Source organism: Tachysurus vachellii, chromosome 2 (assembly GCF_030014155.1).
Source record: "Tachysurus vachellii isolate PV-2020 chromosome 2, HZAU_Pvac_v1, whole genome shotgun sequence".
Classification (NCBI taxonomy): Eukaryota; Metazoa; Chordata; class Actinopteri; order Siluriformes; family Bagridae; genus Tachysurus; species Tachysurus vachellii.
Window position 1 is genome coordinate 14,003,488 of NC_083461.1, and position 26,170 is coordinate 14,029,657.

A 26,170-nucleotide genomic window follows, 5' to 3' on the forward strand; every position below is an offset into this window, starting at 1 on the left:
GTGTGTGTGTGTGTGTGTGTGTTTATTTCTGCATCATTTTCCAAGCATTTATTAAAAAAATACTTTTAAAAAGTTTGATCCCCACAGAAGTACACTTCAGAAAGTAATCTGTCTCATTCCTGTCTCTGTGAGGCTTTAAATCAACTCCAGACACACTATAGCACCTGTCTGCACATTTCAATCACAAAGTGCATTTGACTGATCAGTTGATCTGATTTCAGTCATGAACCTGGCTCCTGTGGTATGAAATGCTCGGTCTCAGTCACATGATGGGAACACAATGGCAGAGCAGCAGTGGACAGCTGTTTGCACGGACAGACGGAGAGTGCTGGAAAGTGAGCCTGGAACGAATGGCCAATCTGTCACAGCTGTGGGGAAATATCCCATCTCACCCTGCCCCCTAAAGGTTTCCCTTACACCACACTGGACTGACATCACGCTGTGCGTGGAGTGTGTATGCGTGTGGACGAGAGAGTTTGGGACTTCGGTATGTAATGCATTACTAATCACTACATATCTGTGGTTCTGTAAATGTGCTCTGGATGGAAGTGAATTTAGGACATTTAGGTCATTTCTCAACAATTCCATTTAGTTTATAAGTCTTCTCAGTAGTTAGATGTGTTGCTCTCTCACCTCTACTAGACTCATACATACTGTACACTGTGGTAAAAGACTTCTTTGAGCCCCCAGTGCCTCGGTGACCAACAAGTAGGGTGAGCTCAAGTTACTGTCTATATGGTTCTCTGTGCATGCTTCCTCTCTCTCTCTCTCTCTCTCTCTCTCTCTCTCTCTCTCTCTCTCGCTCTCTCTCTCTCACACACACACACACACACAAACACACACGTATGTGCGTGACTTTCTATCCCTCTGTCTCTCTCCAGCTGATTGAAAGATCACTTGAACCTCAGCTCCTGCCCCTTATCTCCTGCCTATCGGCATTCTCTTATCGGGGCACAGCAGACAGCCCAACCTGGCAGCCTTGGGTCAAGGATGCCAGGTGTTAGTCTGATTTGACAGCAAAAAACTGTATTGTTTACACATTGCAGAAATAGACTGATAAGAGGATCACACTGTGCCAAATCAGAAAAAATATATACAATATGTATACACTAGATTGGACATTTCAGACCTGAACACATTCACCTGTCTCATGTGGTCTAACTAAAGTTTATCACTAGCATGATGCAAACGAAGGAAATGCTTTATCAAACGCACATGTATCAAAGGAGAGAAAAAAAAAGAGGGGAAGCAGGGAAACCAGTAAGTTCATGTTGCTGATTTCACCAAGCTCAGACATGATCAACACCTAATCACAACTAATAAATAAACAAATAGATGGAGATGGAATTCAAAGTAAAGTTGTTCACTAGAGAGAGATTTAGTTTAAAACTCTGCTTTAATGCAATTAATTAATTTGCTAAGTATTTACAGCCTTGGCTTAGCAATCTTCACATAGACAGCCAGGGATTATAGTCAAGTCAGCATTTACCTGAAATGGGTCTTAAATGCCCCCTGTAGTTTTAATCATTTTGAGAGGAAGAAGTGCATATTTTCTTTACCCCTCTTTTAAAAAAGCAGAAAGTAGCCTTGTAAACCTGCCCATAGGTTCCCAAAATAGCCCAGTACCTTTACAGAGTGAAGATCTCACTGGCTGTTCAGTTCATCAAAATGCTGCCATCGCCAACTCTTTGGTGCTAAACTTAACTTTTGACAGCTCTCTGTTTCAAATAAACACAGCGTGGCAGGGAGCTATTCTTAACTCAGTTCTGCCAAGATGCACTGAAGTCTAGGATGTTATGTGCACTGTGTATTCACTTCAGGAAGGGATGGAAGCCATTTAATAATGGGCCCCGAATGTCACCCACAACAAACTCTGAAAGTGTCAAGAAGTTTTGCACTCACAAGCTCAAAGCTGCAGAAGTGGCAAATTATCTAACACCAATTGCAAAAGTAAAAAATAAAAAATGTAACAGTAAAAATGCAAGGCCAGTTACTGTAGTTATACAACTTTAATGACTTTCTTAATTGACTTTTCTGATCTGTGCCTGACCCTAAGATCAGGGCCAATTATAACAAAGGGCTCTACATTTAAATAAGGCTCCAAGCTTTACTCTGGTGTCAATAGAGCAGTTGGTCTACTGACAGACACAGTGAGGTAAAGTTACACACATCCATTATTTCAGTGCAGTGATATGTCTAGCCTTGGTGTTACTGATGATTGCTGAATGTGTGAAGAGTTTGGGGTTTACTGACTGGCTATAATATCAGTGGAATCTGTAGAATAAAAACTTGCAGGGATTTATCTAACTGTTGCCTTTACCTCATAGGCCTGACCATTAATGAACCAGTTTCATATGAGAACTCTGTGAGGATGTGTAGCATGTGTGTAGAAATGCAGGCCAATGTGCAGCAATGTCACTGTTACTTGTAGTCCTATATATGCATGTGTTTCATCAAAGGTGAAATAGCCTGTTACTTCAAGACCTATTCCTTATACAGGTGCTGAAATATTTTAATGACTAGTCACATTTCAGCGTACATGTCATATTTCACTATGCCCTTTTGCCTGAACAAACATGTTGCAGTGCTCTACAGTGATTAAATGTATTCTTCTGAGGTAAACATAAAGGTACTCACATGTTTGCAAGAGAAACATACATTAGCTACTTGTAGGAAATCAGTGTCAAGGGAAACTACGGTGTCAAATTTGCAGTCTATCTTGTTCTTCTGAGACAACAAAACATGAACAACACCATTTACCAAAAACATGCGCTGAAGAACATAAGCAAGAAGCCTGTAGTTAGGCTAGCTATGATAGCTGACAACAAGGAAGTTACATTTCCTATGTGCCCAAAATGATTCCTCAGAATCCAGTGACAACCCCCCACTCTAACCTATCTCAAAATGATAATGATGATGATATTAGCATTGTGACGTTTATTTCTTTTTCTATATTCATACATGTATACCTCATATTTCCAAGCATCCTTAAAAGATGGAGAACACTAACCATTTTAAAATCACCAATTCATAGACACGTTGCCTTATCTTTCTAAATATTCCTAAATCATAGTTGTTGTTGTTTTTAAATATGTGTTAGTATGTCGTTTCAAACACTTAGAACCTTCAAATGTATATCTAGCAGAGAAAGTTCCATAATGCCACGCAGTTAAGTGTGTGGGAGAATCACCTCTACTGAATTATGTATCCTGCTACCACCTAAACTACATGTATAGCACTATGGAGTCCTGCTTGTCACTAGGACACAATAAACTGCAGTCATTTTCACCCAATTGACATGTTAGTTTTAGGACAGTAGTGCGAGATCCCAGCCGGACTATATAAGAGACAGGAAGAGGATCTTTTGTCTGTGCCGTAAAACAAAGAGCTTTGTTAATGTAATGAATAATGGGTGTTACTTACAACGATGTGTGCTGGAGAAGGGGACCTGGCATCTTTAAGTGCTTGTCTACTTTGAAGACTTCCTGCTTGAACATCTAGCAGTGGCCATTTCATCTGTAGATACTGAATGGTGGAAAGAAACAAAATGGAGAAACAAAGGAAAACATGTTAACAATGCAGAAACGCAAACAGTGGAAAAAAACAGAAGTGGAAAAAATATCCTAAAATGACTGTATGATTCATAAAACAAAAAGAAAACAAAAGCAAAGTGGACTGAAAATCATCCTGGATTGAAAAATGCATGAGGTTGGAACTGGCTGTTTGTGCCATGGGGGCAGGAATCTTTTTTTTCCCAATTGTCCTGGATGATTAAGAAATGTCAGCGTATTTACTTTCTGTTTCATATAAAGGCTGGTTTATGTCATATCTGAAATTTCAGGTATATTATATTGAATCTACGTGTCCATACAAACTTATTTCAGGAACCATTTGTGTAAATGATTGATCCAGCCTGTCTCCTTAGGACTCATATACACACGTATAGACATATACGCAGTTATGAGAGAGAGAGATAGAGAGAGAAAGAGAGACTGGCAACAGTATGAAGCAATAAACCCTTATTATTATCTTTTATGGTTAGGATCAGAGGGCACACACTCAGCTGTAGAAATGGGTAAAGGTTAAAATGTACAATATAAGACAGAGCAGTGTTATAGAATAAGTTCTAGTTTAAAGAGGAAGTACACAGCAAAAGGCTGTACGTGAATTTTTTTTAACTCTGCCCCATCCGCCTCACTCAGTCGCAGGAAATGAGTGTAATTCCATCTGTCCCGTCGTTTCTCTGAACTTCAGTCTGCAGTGAAGCCAGGCCCATCAATTAATGTATAGGTCTTACTTTATATCATTGCTTGTCTGCCCACCACATAATTAAAGATCTTCTCACTGACCATGTAGCCAGGACATCAACACTTCAGCTATTTTCTTTTAATGCCAAAAAAATCTGCTTTAGCAAGTACCACCGGTCCAATATTAACAAAGCCAATGAGCTCAAGCTGTGAACCTTTGACCTTTAATTCTAATGAAAAGTCAGAAAGTCTACAACAAGGTCACACATGGTCATGGTCTGGTTCCAGAGTGTCAGACTGTCAAAGTCATGGTCATGGTCAGCTCATCTGTTGCAAAGTTGCGTGTTTTTTTTTTTTCTGACACAAAGTGTGCCCTCTGTGTTATCTCAATTGCCCAGGTCAGAGGTTAACTGGCTTTTGATTGTTGATATTAGGGGAAACCTGAATAGCACCATACATAGAGGATGTAACATGTGACCTTTCAAAATAGCTGCTTCACACACTGCCTGAGAGTAAATTCAAACAATTATTCAAACATTCTAAGTACATAAGAGGAGGGTTCACTGGATTTGCATAAAAGCTTAGCAAATGCTTGATTATCTAACAAAGTTAGACACAACTGAAGCTATCACACAGAGCTAAATAGGCCACATAGGAAAATAAAGGATATAAGCAGCAAAATAAGATACACAGAGGGAGAGGGAGAAAGAGAGTATGTACTGTATGGATAAAGGTTACTTAAGCCGGCCTTATCCAGGAGCTGCTTCTTAACCCTGGGACCACAGGCAATGCGTTATGCTGCCTAGAGCTCAAAACATGAAAAATGGATTTAGAGTAAACTTGACATAAAAATGAATCACTTTTTGTTATTCATAATGTATGTTGTACTAAAGTCCCCAAAGAGAACTTCTGACATGTTGGTTGGCCTTATAGGTTGGCCAGTGATTCAATCGGGACATCAACCATTGGGCTCGAATTCCAGCCAAAAAACTTGCCAAGCTGCAAGTAAAACTGCGAGTAAAACTGTTATCATCTCTAACTAGATCCAACCTTAGCTCTTCCTGCTGTTCCATCTCTTTGTCCTCCTCTACCCAATGTTTCACACCCCTCCTTAAATTGTGTTCTCACACCTGTGTGCTTACTCTTTACAGTATTTTCTATGAAGCCATTTAGAGTTTAGGATTCAGAGCACTAAGAATTAAGAAGTAAATAAAAAGGCAGAAAGCTCAGGTTTGGGATTTGGTTGTCTTTCATGCAGGTTTCAGTTGTTGCCTGTGGCTATCTGAACATGGACTTTGTGTTTGTGCAGTACTTGTATAGCAGATATGTGTCTACTTCGTGGCTTTATTGTAAGAGAATGTGTGTACCATGAGAGTGTGTGTGACCCTTGGAGAGAGCCAGTCTGTTCAGTGGTAATTAGCGGTAGGTTCACTACAGGGTGCAGTCCTGTGGTTGATGTTAGAGGGACTTATCGACTCCCACCTTGGCCTCAGCTTCACCGCTTCCCTTTCTCTGCATTCTTACTGCCTACTCCTGTACATCTATTTGTTTATGGGTTTGCGTCTGTACTGGCGGAAAGGATGTGTCATAAAGTTCTCCTGAGCTCCTTGTATATTTTATTGGCTGCTGGATTTAAAAATACCAAACGGGTTGGTACAAAGAAAAATATGGAAAAGCAAATCCATATCATAGGAAATGTTTACAAATAGTGCGATTTAGGGATCGGTTGCTCTTTAAATGAACAAATGCCCCTAGTAAAAATTCATATTTATTTCAAGCACAGTTTATAAGGAAATGTAGTGGTGTATAGTGGCTGTGAGCCAGGTGACATCCTGGTTTCCACCATAGTAGTGTTTGGATTTAGGGGAGTGAAAGGAGACACCTCAACGAGGGCATAGTGCACATGCTCTAACAGGCATATCCACTTCAGACCACTACTGCAAATGTTCTCTCCTTAATCCCTGCCATAGTTTTTATAAGCATGCCAAGAAAAGCAGCAGTGCCAGAGCTCTATCAACCCATGAGGTTCAGCTTCCTCCTGGCCCACTGACGGATGCACTTGGTTGGGCTGTGACCCCTGACCTCCGCCTGCTGCCCCTCGTTCTCCACCAAATTTCCCCATAGTAGGCCCCTTGGGTAACTCGAGTGCCATTCTAATGTGTCAAATTGCTCCTGAGTTTTAGGATACATTGCCCACAACTCCCACCCCCCACCCCCCACTTTCCCCCTACCAGGGTTGCGTGAGATCTGCCCAAAGTGTGCACTTTGTTCTTACCCCAACAGCAGGGGCTCCCAGTCACTCCCCCAGCCTCAATCAGACCTCCAATCCTACCTCACCTCCTCTCTCCTGCCTCCGAACTGCCACAATAGCCCTGAATGACTCAATTGTTTCTGATGAAGTGAAAGACAAGGGAGGCTTCTAAATCCTCCCAGAGGGATGAACTCTCCCTCTATTGCCCAAAGAGTTCCCAGAGAGAGAGAGAGAGAGAGAGAGAGAGAGAGAGAGAGAGAGAGAGAGATTGGCAACAGTAAGTTAGAAAAATAAGTTGTCATTTTCTAAATCAGTAAAGTAACACTTCTCTGCTGTGTTAAACTTTTAATTAATCATATTTTGGATTTACAACATTTAAGATGCATAAACAATGCAGCAAAATTTAGCTCTGTTTTAAAACTAGCTTTAACTTTAAAGACCTTGGTATACACATGAGTGTGAATGTGACGCTTCTGGCCATCATAGTACTAACACATAAAATGGTGAATCAACTGGTCATGTGACATGACATTACAACTACAAAAGTGAGTTAGATAGTCACTGTAAAGTATGTCTAAGAAAATTATATTTTTTTGCCAGTGAACTTTACACTACATTATAGAACCATCCTGATAGAGAGAATAAGACAGTAAATATAAAATAGCAGACACTTTTTCTATAATCAGACAAATCAGCTGCTTGATGTGCCAGAGAGGACAATGGTCCAGCAAACAAGTCATCCATCAGGAAATACTCCAGATATGTGCACTATGTAAATGAACTGGCGAGAGAGAGAGAGAGAGAGAGAGAGAGAGACAGAGAGAGAGAGAGAGAGAGAGAGAGAGAGAGAGAGAAATAGGGATGCAGAGCTGGAGGCTGTAGTCAACATAAGGCAGGCCAGCCTCCCACTAGAGACACCCAGCAATGCCCTCCACATCCCAGCCCATCTGTGCCCAGGGGTCAGGCACATACATGGAAAAACACGCACATGCACATATACACACACACACCTACATGTGCACATGCACAGTGTTAGAGAATGCAGGGATTTGTCTAACAGCTTGCAGATTATGTAGACACAATAAATAGCCCTTCTTTTCCCTAAAGATGTATGAAACCCTAAAACTCCTGGTTAAACCTGGAGTGCTAATGAGGCTGGAACTGACACTGCTGTGTTCAAAAACAGAAGTCCAGAGAATCTCAGATCAGACTTGTAGCAAGAGCTCCTGTTCTCATACTCCCGACCTGCATCAGCAAAGCTCTTCGTACCACTGAAGCCCTTCTTCTCATGGGCAATTTTCTGTGATTGTAGCGAGGACAAACTGATGATCCAGACAGGCTCTTTGAAAATAGCTGTATCTGTTTTCAAATGTAAGGGAAAGTGTGCATGTGTGCGGCAGACATTCAAATGCCCTTCATTTCAAGTGAACAGTAAGAGAGGAAGATGGAAAGCAGAGGAAAAAGAGGATTGGTGATGGAAGAGTTGCGCTCTCACTACATGAAACTAAAAGTTAGTCTATACATGGGCTCTTCACACTTGCTTAGTTCTCCTAATACACATTTTATGAGTAAATAGAGAAAAAAATGAGAAAAGAACGTCCCACCAGCTCAGACAGCCTGAGGCAATTTGCAAGCAGGAAAATAAAGGCAGAATGTGGGCAGGCCTGGGGTTTGTGTGCCCCGGGGCAGGAGAGGCTCTGCAGGACTTGCATTTACTCCAAAGCCAGAACCGCTGGGGGCTTCTCAGCCCTCTGACAGCACGGGGCCTGAGACCCCATCTCACTCTCCTCCAACCGCTCACCTCTCACCTTCCTCCTTCTCTCCTCTCCTCCATCTAACTCCCTCTGACACCTTCTCCCTCTCTTTTTCAGTTTACTCCTCTTTTCCTCCTCTAAATAAATCCTACAGACGCTCCAAGAGGCAGCTGCCTTTTGAAACTCATGGTGGTGTCTTTCATCCTGCATTTCTTAGAGAAAAGACAAAACGTTGCAATAGGGATAATATATTTGGTCTTAAATAAAAACACTAAAGCATGAGCTGTGTGTGACCTCACTCACGCCCTGTTTGTCTAGCAGGTGTGGGCTCATGCACTAGTCAAACAGCAGCTGAGTCATCTAAAACGTTCAGAATGGCACGGGGCAACACCTTATACCTGTACTATTAACAAAGTTGGAGCTGCTAGCGGTAAAGCTAAGCTAACACACAGAGATACTGTCATGTGACAACAATAAATCACAGAAATGGCCTTCTTGGAAATAATAAGGAAGGATCTGTCAAAGTCCACAGAGGCTAAACAACGGTTATAAAGGCAATGTTTCCAGCTAAACCCCTTCCTGATCTAAAAGAACTGAAAGTCTAGATCCTGAACCAGATGTGTGGTTTTTGGTATGTGGACCGGTTACACTCTAACACAACAGGTGATACAATAAACAACAAAGTCATCATTAAAAACATTTTATTTACAAAAATCAAAAATTAAAAACAAAAACAAAATCAGTTGGTCTTTAATTGCTAAGAAATCTTACAGGCTTCAGGTAATTTACCCAAAAAAGGACTGGTATAAAACAATGTTTTGTTTTTTTTTTCTGTTTTTTGCTTTTTCTTTTTTTGCACAACAGAACAGGTGCCAGATCATTGAGCTTTTTGATAGAGTTCCTTAGATTATTGCAGGCAAAATAATCTGGTTAAACCAACAGCTATTCAGTCAACTGTTTCATGTTCATTTTAGCGCTTGCATTATTTGGTCATTATGATGTAAAAGCATTGATTTTATGCTGTGACCATTCTAGTCATTTCTCTTTTCTCTCTGTCTATCTTTCACTGATTGATTACGGACTCTTCAACACACTCTATAAATAGACGCGTGGGTCAGAGTTTTCAGCGCCAGTGTTTGCGCCAGCAGCAGGGGCACATAGGCATCTGAAGTCTACAGTATTAAGTCTCTCATACTCACACACACACGCACACACACGCACACACACGCACACACACACACACACACACACACACACAGAGAGAGTTCAAGCTTTCCACACAGAGAGGTTCTCATTCTGGCCCTGTGGAATCTCATACACACTGACCTATTTAACAGCTACGTGCGCAGGAGCCTGACTTCAAGCTCAGCACTAGGTGTGCCTGAGAACAGCTCAAATGGAGTCAGCGTGGGGTTTGGACTTTGGAGTGTGTACACAAACACGCACAAAAGCGCACACATACATACACAGAACACTGTAATTCCGTAGGGAGGTGGGTCATCCCTAGCCACCACGAGTTGGTAATTACCACACTAGAACACTCCCAAGTTCAAAATGAAGACTGCTCTCACCTCCAGCAGCAACAGCAGCCTTCAAAAAGCATCAAAAACACACACACAAACACCCACACACCTTGGAGCACTTCAAAATCCATATTCATAAGGCCTGGCCCTGGAGTGCACCAGTAGCCCATTATCAGGAATCTGAGTTGAAATACAGAATGGTTTCAGGACAAGTGTGTGGACATATCCATAAAGACGTCCTCACAGAGCATGTACATGTATCATACAGACCAAATCCATCCTATAGAACTCTAAAACAGTAAATAATATGGACTCAGGAGGCTTTGCTCAGGAGGCGTCTAAGTCAATTGTGTTTATATTGTGGACCCTGTTATCATGGGGTCATTCAGAAAACCCCAGTCACCACAGAGACACCATCATGTGAAATAAATCAATAAATTATGTGATGGTGGTTAATTAAAATGGAGCAAGCGTGGCTGACAGTAAAACTCAGGAAAGGTCAGGGAGTGGCCACAGTGGATAAAGTAGAATAGGTGTTCTGGTGACCCTGTCCTCTTCTACTGTGCACCCCATGAACAGCACCCCTCACCTTCAGAAAAAATGACCTCTTCACGACTTCATTCAGCTCTCCTCCCACTCTCTGTTAATTACCACCAATGTCCATCCACAAATAGAGGCAACACTCACCATAGCACAAGCCAATTACCAAAGAATCTTTAATGCCTTAATGCCTTCTTTCCCCAACTTACACACACATGCGCGCACGCACGCACACACACATATACACACTCACACACACACAGACCTAGAGGTGTTCACTGCCTGAGAGACAGACGAAAGTATAAAGTAGGCTAGCAATGATAAATAAAATTGACTATGAAAAAAATAATAATAAAAGTAGAGAATATTGAGGTAGAGAAAACATTTTAAGACATATATATGTCTATATATATACATACATACATGCATACATATATACATGTGTACATATATATATATATATATGTACACATGTATATATGTATGTATGTGTATATATGTATATATGTATGTCTTAAAATGTTTTCTCTACCTCAATATTAGTAAATCACTCATTGGGGTTCCACTGGTCAAAATGTGCTTATTTTAGATTCTACAAATCTATCAGGTTATATCCCATGTGAGCAGATAAAGACACTAGGTGTTCATTTGGGATTCAGCTTCACAGTTTGTTGGAGGCCAAAATGTTAATAATGTTTGCTCTGTCCAGCTATAAGGATCAATATTATTGCAATTCAATGCAAGACTTTTTTTAAAATGAATTTTAAAAGGAAGTTTACAGCCCTAGGAAGCACCACACTGCTTAGCTTAATTCTCTGCTTATTTCAGGGTGGTGTGTCTTCAAGGTGTGTGTTGTGTAATTGTAGATCTATATGTCTGTTGCTGAGCATGGGGCCTGATAAAGACCTGAACTACAATTCAGATCAGAGAGTGGGTTGGATTCTATTTTTATTTTATTTTGATGAACTGTAAAAGCCCATTTTCCTAGACATGCAAAAACCTCAAGACAAATGAGGTGATGTTATTGTCATGCAGAGGTTATGTTAAAGAGCTGCATTCCCACCATGACATAGACTCTTGTTACAGATCACGAAGGTGTATAGAGTGTGAGGCCTCTACACACAGCAACTGGATGTGGAATTTTACTCCCGTAACAGATTCAGACAGCTCTGTGTCAGATCAGAAGAGAAGGAAGCTGAATGTCGCTGAACATGCATGTAGCTGCTTCCTCAGCCTGCTATCGTTTTTTCATCAAACCTCCATATAAAGGGTTGCAGCATTGATGCAATACGGTGCAATATGGCAGCTGCACTTCACCCATCGCATGATTAACAAGAATCCAGCTTATTTAGCCAACCCTAGACCATTTAAAAACACAAAAACAAAAAAACAGATGGCTTCTATAAAGGTTAACATGTCCTAAAAACAAGCCTTGGCTACGAACTGTGTGTTTTTGTCAGCTGAGGGAAGCCGTACCAAAAAAATCCCTCAGCCAAGCCATCAAGTTGAACAGTGAACTTCACAGTAGTAGCTGCCTTTCTATGCCTCTCCTTTTGATGTTACCTCCAAAGCAAGGGATCAAAGGCTTGGAGTGTGGCGTGGGGAAGTCCCAGGCTCTTAGCCTGCCAGCCCGTGATATATGCAAAAGTCTAAGCCAGAGAGAGAGAGAGGGAGAGAGAGGGAGAGGGAGAGAGAGAGAGAGAGAGAGAGAGGGAGAGGGAGAGTGAGAGAGAGAGAGAGAGAGAGAGAGAGGGCGAAAGTTAGAGCGAGAGAGAGAGAGAGAGAGAGAGGAGAGAGAGAGAGAGAGAGAGAGAGAGAGAGAGAGAGAGAGAGAGAGAGAGAGAGAGAGAGAGCAAGCTTGCATGGAATGCAGCTAAATAGTGTGCTTCATCCTAATGAAGTCCAAACATGATGCAATCACTTCTTTCAACACTTTCAGTACAAACCAAAGGCTAATACAAATGGTGGAGTGGGCTGAAAGTATACACACCTCCTTTACACCCCAACCTACAATCCTCTAGCCTTTTGCACTTAATCAAGAAGAATTAAGATTAATTTTAACATGCTCGCTACTAGCATGCTTTTAATACAGATGACCACAGCAAACGGTAAAGGCCCTGTATGTACCACATACTGTACAAAAACATATGCACACTGACATGTTGAAACAAACGCACACATACACAATGGACTCAGTTGTGCAAAATACAGCCATAGAGGTGTGTAGGCCAGACCTACTGGACACACTCACTATAGACACACACATATAGACGCACACTCTCTCTCTCTCTCTCTCTCTCTCTCTCTCACACACACACACACAGACACACACACACACACAGACACACACCCACACCCTTTCCCCCAGGCCTATAGGATTAAGAGGTCCAGCTGCTGACAGCAAGCCCTTCCTTCCCACGTCTCCCACGATGCACGTTCCCCTCCCCACCCCGGCCCTTCGGCCCTGTTCTGCCAGGAAGGAGGACACACCTGAACTTGACATTGATCTGCTCCAGCTTCTCTCTTTCTGTTTACACACACACACACAAAATCATATACTATGGTATTCATGCCTTTGAGGGGTAAAAAAGTGAAAGAATACAAAAGACAGGGAAGAAAAACATGCTGAGACGAGAGAGAGTACCAAAAATATGGTCACAGTGAAACGTTCTCTTTTCAATTTAACATCACTGACAGTGTTTAATCATGCTGATTTGAGTTTTGCCATTCTCACTGTGTAATACACATTCACCAACACTCAACCGTGCTCACTCATAGCATCTATTATTTACCTTAGCGAGTCAGTGCACGTGTGGCTGTGGGTCAGGCTGTGTGGCCTTGCTTGTGTGTGCATACTGCACAGCCAGATTCTTCAAGAGTCACAGCCTCAAGAGGAGGAGGAGATGAGGAGAAGACCTGACCACATATAATAGGCCTGTTGTTGGAGGGAAGGACGAGAGCACGGAGGAGAGAAAGGGAGAGGGAACGAATAAGGAGGACTGGAAACATGGATGGATCTGATTTCAGGCTGCTGTCACAATGTCCTGCTCAGAGTGTTCCTGATCCACCAAGTCAGCTCAATTGGAATGGCAATAAATCCTGCTCAGTTGATACAGCACTAATTAAATTAATAACTTCATACCAAGGAGGAACATGTAGTTGTGTAGTGAGTCATAAAGTAATAAATGTGGTAATAACTAAGTGAACCTAAAACTAAAAGCAAGATTGTTTTTGCATGTTGATCCATGTGCAGAACTCTGTACCTATTTGTACAATAAGAAGCAGGATGTAAGGTGCTGGAGTACATAGAGAACTGGCCTGAAATAAAAATAAGCTCTGAGCTGCCAACTGGGATGTGCTACTAAATCTAGGCTTCAATTTGAGCTGTAGTGATGGATAGCTAATGAGAAAGAAAAATCCATCCAGTACAACAGCAAAATACCACAGACACCGCTGATTGCTAACTCCCCGCGTAGCTGAGATAAGACAGGAAAAAAACAGAAAAAAGAAAGCAAGGAGTAGACAGCTAAAGGGAGGTAGCGAATGAGAATGAAGGAGTGAGAGCCACAGGAAAAAAAAAATCACAATGATGACAAGTAAGCACAAAGACCAACCAGGATTTACTTTCAAAAGAGTCTCCATTGATCTTTTTTGATAGACCTGCAATAAATCAAACCAGATTGACTCACATGAGAATGATGCCTAATCCTTAAGTCAGATCCAGAAGAACTCAAACCAAACCAGCTGTTAATTTAGGCTTTACAAGATAAAGCAGGAGAAATCCAACCTGATGTACCCTTGGGCAGGGGCTTACATCATGTCTGTAAAGCAAGCAACTTATTGCCAGTTTGGAGACATAACCAGAGCGAGAGAGAGAGAGAGAGAGAGAGAGAGAGAGAGAGAGAGAGAGGGAGAGAGAGAGAGAGATGTAGTGGGTACAGTTTTAAAGGGCCGAAGGTAGAGATGCTATTTGGAGAAATTAATAAACTGGAAAGAGGACAAAGAAGGTATCTAGGATCTGGTCTAGAGGTTAAGGCTACAACAGAGATACAGTAAGATGGACACCATCAGAGAGGGAGGGAAGGAGGGCGGAAGTGGAAAGCTTAGTCTAGGTTTCTTGTTTGCACAGCCTGTAATTTCCCAGGCGCTTGGCCCCATGCCCAAAGATATTGCCACCTCGGTCATGCCTGGGTAACCACAGAGACCACGTCATAATCAGCCATGGTAATTAAAACCGCTATTTTTGCTTGTGTGTTTTCTTTCTAAACTCCACGCTTCCTCTTAGCGGAAGTGTCAGCTATCGCCATCCCATACTTCCCAGCTACATTTCTAATTTCTTTTTTCAGCTCCACATCCTGTTTCTGTGTCAGAAATGATGGATGCTGGAAAGGAACACAGAGTAAGAGACGCGTAAGAGAGCTGGGAAGGAACTGTACAGTATAATGATCACAAACTCAAACAAACTCAAGCAAACCAACAAACACATTCATTAGGTCACATATTCTTGGCTTTAATGGCCGTCTCTTCTAGGAGCAACAAAAAGTGAAAGCTGATTGCAGATGACAGGACATTTCACTCAAGTTTTGAAGGGCTACTGAAAAAAAGCAGACTTGTAGCCTCTGGAAAGTGTCCAAGGGTAGCTGTGACTCACGAGTCAAAACAACGGTTCACGTGAAATCGAGAGATAAAGCAGGAGCCCTCACCCCCTGCCTCTCCACACCGTTCTGGATACACAGACTGCACACAGGGATCACTTGGACTTTGGATGTCTGCTGTGTTCCAACTAAACTCATGCTAAATAAGCTGGTGGGTTTTACTATGCATACACATCCATGTAGAGGAGAGTGCCAGTTTTTCTGCACATGCTATCTTTAGTTCTGCACTGAAGCACTTCCTCTCACCCCTAACCCCCTCCTTCCCCTGGTGTAATGGGATCACACTACCTAGCCCCATGCCTCATCTTCCCTCCTCCTAGCCCAAGCACAGGGTCACACTTTTAATTGCGCAAAAAAAGTAATCCCACCAGACAGATGGCAAACAGGCCAATTCCCAGTGACTGGACGTCCAATTGATTCATTACCGATGATTTTTTACTAAATTCCAGCCAACACAACAGTGTTACAGAAGAGGATTTGCTTGATAGCCTCGTGACAGCAGATGTGCCCTCTTAACCAGCATCTGTGACAGAAATCAAGAAGGCGTGAAGCAATAGAAGAACAGACTAGGCTCTGTTTCAAATGTAGAATAATATAATCAGTGAAAACAAAAGTACACCATTTTTATCCTTCCAAAAAGGCCGAAGTCTGACTGAGCCATTCGGAGCAACTCAGTGTGGTAAACCACATATCAAGTGAAAATGAGAAGTGACAATGATTTTCTTTTCTGAAAAGAGGGAAAGTGTTTAGTTTATGGGTTTTATTCGGCACTGTGGTTTTTCTTTCGGGAGCATCCCAGGAATCCACTTTTTCCTTGAAAACCCAGCAGCAAGCTCGAGTCTTTAGCCTCTCATTGCCAAAGTTCCAGTCGTCCTCCACCACTCCCTCTGCCACTGGCTTCGGTCAACAATTAGTGGTCGTTTGTTCCAGCATCTCAGACCACAGCTCCAAGAGGGCTAAATTATGCAATGTCCCTATCGAGCCCTCAACATAAATTTACTCGGTGACACTGCACAGCAAGAAACATCAGTGCCAACTTCGAAACAATACCTCTGCTGGTGACAAGAACTTTGACTCCAATGTTTAACCAAAGTGGTTATACTTGTCAGGACTTATCTGAATGCCTTCCAAAATAACGGCAATAAAAATATTTGGAGCCTGTCTTCTCTGGCATAGATTTATGTCTGAATAGTCACCTGTCATGTTGCTTGGTGTTAATCAATCTCTGATTGGTGGATGTTCTGGCCAAGCAACCGGGGTATCATGTTTCATGAAGGGAGGATGGACTTCATGCCACTGAGGCGAGCAACACCTCAGCCTTGCACCAGAGCAATAAATCTGCCCTAACCATCAGAGGACAAGTTACGATGCAGCACTAACATCTGTCTGTTTATTAAGCACAACATTTCAATGAAGACATTCTCTATTTTATATACTAGAGCTAGATCGGCAAGAGTTCAATGGGACTATAGCTTTGCCCTTTAGCCCTGCAAGTCAAATTATTTTAAGACAGTCTCGTGCTTGAATCCATATAGAATAACATTTGTCCAATCTTTGGCTCTAATAAGACTGCCAGCCTCCACTTAAATGGAAACACTTGTGTGAAGAGGCATGTCGATCACTGTAAACTGATCTGAGACGCATACAGCAAAGTCCAAGCTATGTATTTTCTGTGTTGGACAAGGAATTCCACTCAGCAGTTGTCTTGTACCAGAGTATGTGAGTTAGAAATGTAAGAAGTAAGAAATGTATCGTTCCAACTACAGAAACTCCAGAGTAAGAAGGGTGAAGATCTGGAATAATGTTAGGCATGTCTGGTTAAGCATGGAGTTCCTAGCATATGCAATTGGGATAAAAGGCTACTTCCTGTGGACAGCACAGAGCAGGGCAAATGCCGGAAATTGCTCTCATCCATTTGGCTACTGAAGTGAAATGTTTCTGAAAATAGACAAGGATCTTGAGGAGGGCTTGTTGTTAGAGGTAACTTTAAAGAATCAAAATGTTGTCAAGGCAAGTCATAAGGAATGTGTCTAGTGGCCATCAACAATATGTCTGTTCACACTGAAGTACTATTAAGCTGACCACAAGGAGCAACATGAGTGCAGTGAGGTCTCCCTGTCCTCTTAGACTCAGGCCCCAGAGGTGAGCATTTGAGGCCATGAGGCCACACAGCAACTGTGAGCAGACAGCTTGGCCAGATGCCCAAGTCAGCTCTCATTTCTTGACTTTGCCAGCAGAGAGGTATACAAAGTGCCAAGAGTCAAACCTGGCTTATCCTCCAACACAAAAACCACCTAATCACGGATCAAGGAGCACAATGCTATAACCTCTCCAGGTTTCATACTTTAACCATGCATGTAGTGTTTGGTGGTTGCATAACCTACTACCCAGCCACCAATTTTGTATCTCCCATATTTTAACAAATCGGTGGTTCACTCTGTGTCCATAATCTGTAAAGCAACACCTCTTCCTTCTTGCTTCCCTGTGCTGTGCCCCCTGAGTTTGCATACTGCTCAACTTGTGTAACTGTCAAGTGGTTTTCCCCCACAAGTCATTACACGTTCGAAAACATACTGCACACCACTGACAAATTCAGAAGAAGGCAGAATAAAACAGGCCATAACAGACGAAAAAGTTTCCAGAGTTTATACGAAGATAAATAACTAAAAATTGTTTGATTTTTTTTTTCCAAAAAATACACCTGTTCCCAAATAGAAGAACAATTAGGTAAATTGATGTATAAAAGTGGTGCTGGCTTCCAGCGAGCTATACCCACACCCACCATGAACCTTACTGTCCTGCTGTAAACAAACTTAATCATAAATGTAATTTAAATGAAAATTCACATAAAATGTTACAAGGTTGCCCTGCCACTTATTCCCCTAAACTCTCCATTTGACCTGCTTTCTTCTTTCACATCAACCTCATCTCCAAATAAAATGTGTTATTCAGGTGAGTTAAAAGTGTATTGTGTGGCAGTTTAGGCAACAGAGTGCAGCTGTGTATGGTATGAAGATGCAACTGTTGAGGCTTCTCAATAGGCGGCCCGACAAGGAACGCTTTGTCCTCGCTGCCTCATTTGCACGGAGACACTGCTTTCCTGCACTCAGTGTATCTTTTTGTCACTTCAGTGCTCTGGATCCATTTGTATTATCCAGTGAAATGGCAATAGAAGTAGTGATAGCAATGCGAGGGGAAGGGCAGGTCCAAAGAAACCAGGGCTCCCATAACACTCCCCCTTTTAGACACATAAAGACATATACAACCATCCAGGCTTTTGCACACCCCTGACTAATGTGCTCCGACACTCGTACATCACTCGCAAATTGGCCAAATGAATTAACCACGGCCCCTGCTTAGCGTTACAGGCTTTAAATAGATTTTCCCTTTCCAGGTCTGCCCAATAATTGCGTTTATCCATCTTGTTGAAGCACGGTTTACACACTTGCTAACATCATGCCAATCCAGGCTACATTTTCCGCTCCACTGGCAGGAGTAGAGGCGATCCGTCATTGGATCACAACAGGTCATTCAAACAACGATTAGTTGATTCCCCCGTATGTCAATGTCTACCTCTCCAGTAGGCACGGTCTTGGTGGAGCAAAGGGGACGCCTATCTATTTCTTCCTTGCTCTGTCTTTACACAGCCTCCATTGCTTTGCTTAGTGAGATGAATTGAGCTTAGCTGTACTTCAATATCAATCAGCTAAACCACTAGACACTAGCAAACACCATCCTGAGGAGCAAATGGAGCCTCCAACTATGGATCCTGACTATGCAACTTTTAGTACAACCAAAAAACAAAGACAAACCTGGACAAATAAATGCAAGCCTGTGCATGCACAATGACAAGCTTACACACATACACACACACACACACACACTCAGGGCTTGTGGCTAAACTGCGGTAGGGGTCAACTCTACACTCTTGAGTGTTTGAACAGTAGTGCATTAGACACTGTGAGGCCCGCAGGACAATTGAGCTATGTAAACACTGAGAACTTCCTTCCCTGCAGCCATTCAGGCCTGTGCTGAGACAGCCCACTGTTTAAACAGCTTTGAATTCCACAGCACACTCACTACCAAACATCTGCTCTCTGTGGTACTGGGCCTGAGACTGAGCAGGAAAGTTGACTGAGGACTATCACCAGCGCTACACAAAAGCACATTCCTACATCTTTGCAATACAAGAAATCAAAAAGCAACCCATCCCAACTCATCCAATGAGCTTGAAACCAGGAACTCAGCCTCACACCTGAAATCCGGCCACTTGACATCACTCGTTATGACAAAGCAGGCAATTTATCTAGACTGATATTTGAAAAATGCAAAGTGTGACGGCTCATAAAGATAGAGGAGCAGTAAAGGTGCAGATAAAGAAAAGCTGCGTTCTAAAGGCCATGCTGATCAACGGAACGCTGCCAAGGTCATGTGACTCTGGGTGGCGTGTCTAAATCTGTCCAGCGTCCAAAGCCAACAGCCCCAGGTCAGGATTAGGCCCTCTTTCCTTATAAACCACTCCTGTCTCATCGATCACTCTTTTGCCTCTGTCAGATAGGCAGTGAAAACAGATTACTATTTACTATCAGTGACAGACGCTCATCATCTCTGTTAAATGCGAAGAGCCGCTGGATTACACACCTCCTCTGTCATTGTGACGAGTCTCACGCCCTCGAGATGAGAGCGCATCATTACAATCTCACTCCACATCACTGAATGCTGCCTAATGTCTAGCGCATTCTCCGTACCCTCAGGCTGGTCGACCACTGATACACATTCACTCAGTTCTCCTCCAATCGGAATGTAATTGGGAATTCAACATAAGAAGTAAATTTTCTCCATTTCTGGAATTGTGTTTAAATATCCCTGGAATATTTCTTCCTTGAAGTTTTGCATGGCTCTCTGATTTCCTGTCTACATCAAACTATGTTCATTTTAGCACTTAGCTCGAATAAATAACAGAAAATTAGTACAGGAAGCATGAAAAAATAAAGTGCTAATCATATAAAATGTTATTTATATCGCACGATAGACTTAAACTACTGAATACATCAACACTATCTACAAGACTGCAGCAGAGCTCCCATTTCATGCCTAAAATTTAGGAATATCTGTGTTTATAAAAACATTATCTGTGACTGCATAACAAACTGCACCAGGGAGATTCATTTGGGTAAAAAAACAACACACATTTATCATATACAAATCATAAAAACATTTTTTCCACTAATCTATAAAATAATAAACGTGTGCCTTTTCCCATCCTTGACAAAGAGCAAGCTTCCTTAAGCTTCTGCTCACAAATGAGTTTGTTGTATAGGTGAAGTTAAAGAATATACCCTTAGGACCTTCCTCTGAGCTTAACCGCCAGCAATTATACGTTTAATTAGAAGATTAAAAATACACAGCACATGTATTATCACCTATTATTTTGTCAATTGTGTTTCACCAACACAGAATGCTCCCAGTGTATCCGCAGGAATTAGCGGTGATAATTGAAGCAAACTAGATTTTACCTTCCACAATAGAAAGACTTCAGAATCAGAATTTGCGATCTGAACACTGAACTCATCTGCTGATGGCAAATTAGCCAAATTCTCTTATCAAACAAAAACATTAGAAACACGCAGAATAGCCAGCATCATTTTATCCCGACTGTAATAACAGACATACGCACACGTCTCCATCCTTCTTTTTAAAAAATATTACATGTTTAAAATACAAATGAAATATAAATAAACAATGTAATAAACAAATAAATAATATTTTTAAAATATAAAATTTTTTTTTTGCAACAAACCTATTGAGCTAGAAATAATATAGTTTATGTTACATGCTCTTTGTTAAAGGTGTGTTCTGAACTTTGGCACCGATTACCATTATCCTTCCCATTTTGGTAATAAAAGTACAGTGAAATCATCAGGACTGTGTGCACACACACATACGCAACAAACAGAAACACAAGCACATACTTGGTCACCCTATCATTTGTCATTAAAGAGGTCAGAGGGAGAATCATTTCCAGCAGAAGTCATGTTAGCGTGTGTGCACTTTGGCCGAGCGACTTCCAATTCAAACAAAAAGCCCAGCGCTGCTAAATTCCACAGTCACTTCACTCTGAGCAGTTGTTCTGATGACGAAGCCCGGGTCAGGAGGAGCTAATAAATGCAGCGAATGGGCCAATTCACTAAAAGAGGAGAAAAGCCACACACATGGCTTGTCCATCAAACAAGGCTATAAACTTGTCACCTCCCTGCCTGTCTTTTCCCGGCCCTGCTGTGTTTTTTCTCTCGTTTTTTTACATAGATATATGCAAGGCCTCGGGGCTCTATTGTTTGGACATCTAACCAGGAACTGTGGCCGCTCTCATTGCCCCAGCATTAGCAGCAATTATGCACCCTATTCAGTCGGCCTTTGTGCATCTCCCTCCCCATCATCCACCCTCGGCCCCTCCACAGCGGGCACACCGGCCACTGGCTTTCCTGCTTTTCTTAGCCTCCCTGCCCCCTCCACACCAATGCTGCATAGACTAACTACCACAAACTACCGCAGCCTGAGCTTCCCAGATCTTACAAACAGAACAGCATTAGTCTTATGGGGCAAAACATCACCATGTAATTATAGAACATCAATATAGAATTTATTACTGCTTCATCTTTAAACCGTTATCTAATGATGCATCATATTAAGAAAACTTCACAAGGTTGTGTGTATCTTTATAAATTGTTATTTCCCGGAATGCTATTTCCTTTGTCAGTTGAACAAATAACAACCTCATTCCAACTAAACAAATAACAAATAACAATTAATGTCCATAGTAATCTATTTAAAAATCACTCTTACTATTTCCTCTATAATCAGATTTCAGAGAAAGCTTATAGGTAGCACATCTGTAGGTTTTGGTTCTCCCACAAAACAAAACAAAACAAAACAAGTAAAATATTCTTAATATACTGTTGCTGCTGCTGCATGTTTTAACACAAAAACAAATTTGCCCATAACGACCAAATCAGCATGAGATCTGTGTGTGAACTGCATTGTGCACATGGACATGTGAGGCACACAGAGTGAGAGAAAGTGTGAGAGAATAATATTATTTCCATGTTTTGGGAGCCCGGCGCAGTGTGGGCCAGCAGGAGGACTATATTTACCAGATGACAAAAGTTGCATTCCAGATGTACAGTGCAATCTTTGTGCTGAACTTTATGGAAATGAATGGTGTACAAGAGGGGGTGGGTCAGAGACACACAGCTGCTAAGACTTCAAATTTATAACTGCTCTAGCTTCGTGTTTATCAGGAGCAAGACAGCGGTACGCTCACTGCTCTACAAACACACACTTTAGAAATATAACAGAATTTATTTATGATTTAACCTTCATTTTTTTCTTTCTAAAAAGGATAAAAAAGGACAGAATTTAAAGATTGCAAATTCATGGCATACTGTTCTTACCACTGCTTAGAAGAGATCAGATCAAACATGTCCACATAAAACACATGTATCTAACAAAACTAAATACACTAATAACACCACGTTTTACCCAAAAGATGTAGTCCTGCAAAATCACCATAAGATAAAACTAAAGCCAGAAAACACACACACACACTCAACTCAATAAATATTTACAGGACTAATCTTTTCCATTCATTCAGCAGGAGCTAACAAAACCTTACTGTACTCTCTTTCTCTCTCTCTCTCCCCTACATCTGCGATTCATTGACTTTACAATTTACCACATGTCGAGATGGGAGAGGTCGAGACTCCATCTGAATCACGGCACAAATATGCGAGTGATTTATTGTTTTAAAAAAACGTGGGCCGATTTAGTGCAACTCCACTTTTCCTGCGCATTACTCCTATTGGCAGACCATGAACAATTACAGTTTGGACTAATTAAGGCCTGAGAATGTGCTGTGTGCCACTAATGTCTCGCAGGCCCCAATTTCAGCTTAATGCTGCCAAACTTTGCTCCCTGACTTAACTCCCTCAAATCCAAAACAGATTGCACTTTTTTGTGGCTGTTTATCGAGCTCGAGCAAAATAGCACATCGTTTGTGTGTTGCGTGGGTCGAGAGACCGGGAGGAGGAGAAGAAAAGAGAAAAGGACAGGGGAAGACGAGAACAGAGAGACTCTACCATTCTTTATAAACAAAAGTGATTTGCAAAACAAAAGGATGGCAACCTTCTAAATAAACTGTGAGTGTGTTTTGCGGAGAGCAACACAAAACCCGACCGCGTCGTTCGCTGAACCCCCCGCGGACAGCAATTAGGAGCCATCAACATGTAAAGCCAATTTGATAAGGTAGGAGTCTATCCCCCAAAATCCGCATTAAACTATCTTTTTCCCTTCACATGACAAGCTATTCAATGTGGCAGCACAACACACATAATCCAGCAGATATGGCATTATGGACTAGGTAGCAATAAAATGGTTAGAAAGATAGTGTCAGGGTTTATTAAAATGTGTTCATCCACTGTCGCACAAAGGACTCGCACAAACGCTGTTTTTGGCATCATAAATTCCATTAAAACTCCTCATGTTGAAATTCTTCCAATTGATTAAATACTAAATGAAAATGAAATAGTTTGTTATATTACACAAAAAAAAATTCTTGTTGTTGTTATTATTATTATTATTATTATTATTATTAAAAAAGGTTTTGATCCAATCTGCTACATTAAAAAAGAAACAAAGGAAGGAAATGGAAAAAGAAAAAAAGGACATATTGTGAAATAAATCCACATGTTATTTTTGCTGTGGAATTTCAGAGACCATCTTTTTCTTTACTCATAATCGAAACAGAGGACACTGGCTGTTGCAGGTTTTCCCCTTATTTTATTTCTGGCTCTTTTTAAAAAAAAAAAACTACACATAATTATACATTGAAACCCGAAACCCTTGCCAAAGGTCTGCAGGCCTAAGGAATTATGGGGCCAGGGGTGGCGTCAAATATCTTAACATTCATAAGTCGCAGAGGCAGTAAATAAACCCAGAGGATTTACAGGCATAAAGCCCCGGTCTGCATACTGCCTCGAGTCGGCCCCTGCCTGCCTTTTCACGCAGATTCGCTGAGGTGAAATGTTCCCCTACAGCAGCCCGCATAACCAGTCGCCTTTAAACCACAACACATGCACACACGTACGCGTGCATACACACACACACACACACACAGGCCACAGCCGTACATATGCATAACGCTGACTTGCTGCAGCCAAGAGAAGAGGGCAGATCAGCACTGAGAGAGACAGAGTGCTTGTACTGTCCGTGTAGTGTCATGTCACATTTCTAAACGCCACCTAATCATCGCAGAGATTTCGAGGCCGGGCTTGTTGGAAAAACAAACTTCCCGTTATTATGGCCCTCCGAGGTCGGACTAATTCAAGTCCTCCTCCCCCTTTTTGCACACACTCAAACCCAACACGCATTTCATCACTATTGCACAAGTCTGCTGAGGAAGAATCAGCTGACACAAGCAAGGCATCCAAATATTGTAAAGATTGTCACATTTCAAATATAAACCTCAATGCTGCAGCCTTCCACACAGCTGACTCTCGAACACATTACATCATCCCTCAGAGCTGTAAATTTCCCTTAACCTAAAACAGAGGTCCAACAAATAGGCTGATTTGTACAATTGTAACCAAACAATGCTGCATTTAATTCATTGAACGTGAGTAAAAACAGGGGGTGAACTGCAGAGATGCGCGGCAAAACAAGAGCTCAGCACCGGACACTCCGGAAAACGGTCTGTAATAAAGGTTTAACGGCATCAGAGCCAGTTAGCAGGGTTCAGCTCTGTGTGATTGTTAAACAGAAAGACAGCTAATCGATGCTCAGGTGAATTATTTATACTAGACTTAAGTAATGCGTTTGTGAATACAACAGCTTTCAACTTCAAAGTGGCGCGGGTAGGATGCCCAGGCAACACACAGGTAAGCGGAGCTCACAGAGCAAACAAGAAAGAAGCAAACAGAGCGACAGTGACAGATAGAGAAAAAATGAAAAACAGATGCACTGATAATTGTGGACTGGCTAAAGTCAGTAAGCTACAACATTATATTAAAAAATAAAAAACCCCATATATTTACAAGACATATCTACATAAGAACCGCTGGCAAATGGAGAATCTCATATCTAAAAAAAAATATATATATATAGACATCGTGAGTGTTAGACTCATGACAGATATTAGGATATTACATTAGGACGTAATCACCCTCTTCTTCAACAGCATCACTCTGTATATAACCTCTGCCTCTATAAAACACCAGCAACACACAAAACACAAACCCACACATACAGAACCTCCATTTCTTCACACAATTTTATCCATTGCAATAAATAGCCATAAACTTATTGTTTATTGGATGCATGAGTGTGTGCATGCGTGCAAGTGTGTTTCAGTATAAACTAAAGTGCACGTCCCCTTTGGTTTGGTATTACACTCCTGACGAGTTCTGTGAGTACAAGAATGGTGGAAAGAAGACACCGTTATATGAAAATAATATTCAACAAAGATCTGGCTTTTGTAAAGCACGCTCACATTTACACACAAACACACACACAAACTACTATGGAAAAAACACACTATGCCTCATTAAAGTGTTTCCAACACAGCATTTAAAAAACCTTTCACACATCGCAGTTTTTGTGTTCATTTTTATATAGGCTTTTTTTTCTAAATAAATTCTTTCTCGTAACAAAAACCACAAATACAATAAAAAGCAATGATATATTGTTCTGGTAGCCTTTTTCATTATTCAGGTTCTGTGTAAACCATATAACATGAGACCGATACATTTAACAAACACCATTAAAGAAATCAAATAATCAAATAAATACCGGCTGTGTATGAACTAAACTGCCCTGTTATTAAAGCAACATTAATGCCTTCTGTCAGGTGGAAATGTACTGGGAATTTTTTTTGCAGAAACACATAATTGTAATCAAGATTATAAAAAAAAAAAAAAAAAAATAATAATAATAATAATAATAATAATATTAATAATAATCATAATAATAATTGTGTAATTACATACACACGCTGCTTCACAAATACACTTGGTAGCAGGATAAATAGCAGGATATTTGTATTTAATTGAATTCTTTTATCACAAAAGGTTGATCGCTTTTTATAAATTGCTGTCAATACAGACATTAATGTTTTATGTGCTGTGCATATTTTATGCAAATGTTTACT

General features: G+C 41.3%; 1 protein-coding gene across 12 annotated transcripts in view; it reads right to left on the reverse strand.

Moving 5' to 3' along the window:
• Positions 1-26,170, reverse strand: part of tcf7l2 (transcription factor 7 like 2) — a 73,451-nt gene that overhangs the window by 45,506 nt on the left and 1,775 nt on the right. For all 12 annotated transcript variants that reach the window (XM_060857823.1, XM_060857813.1, XM_060857832.1 and 9 more), the window contains exon 4: positions 3,424-3,525. In XM_060857823.1, the coding sequence (XP_060713806.1) occupies positions 3,424-3,525 (102 nt within the window). The remainder of the gene's footprint in view (positions 1-3,423; positions 3,526-26,170) is intronic.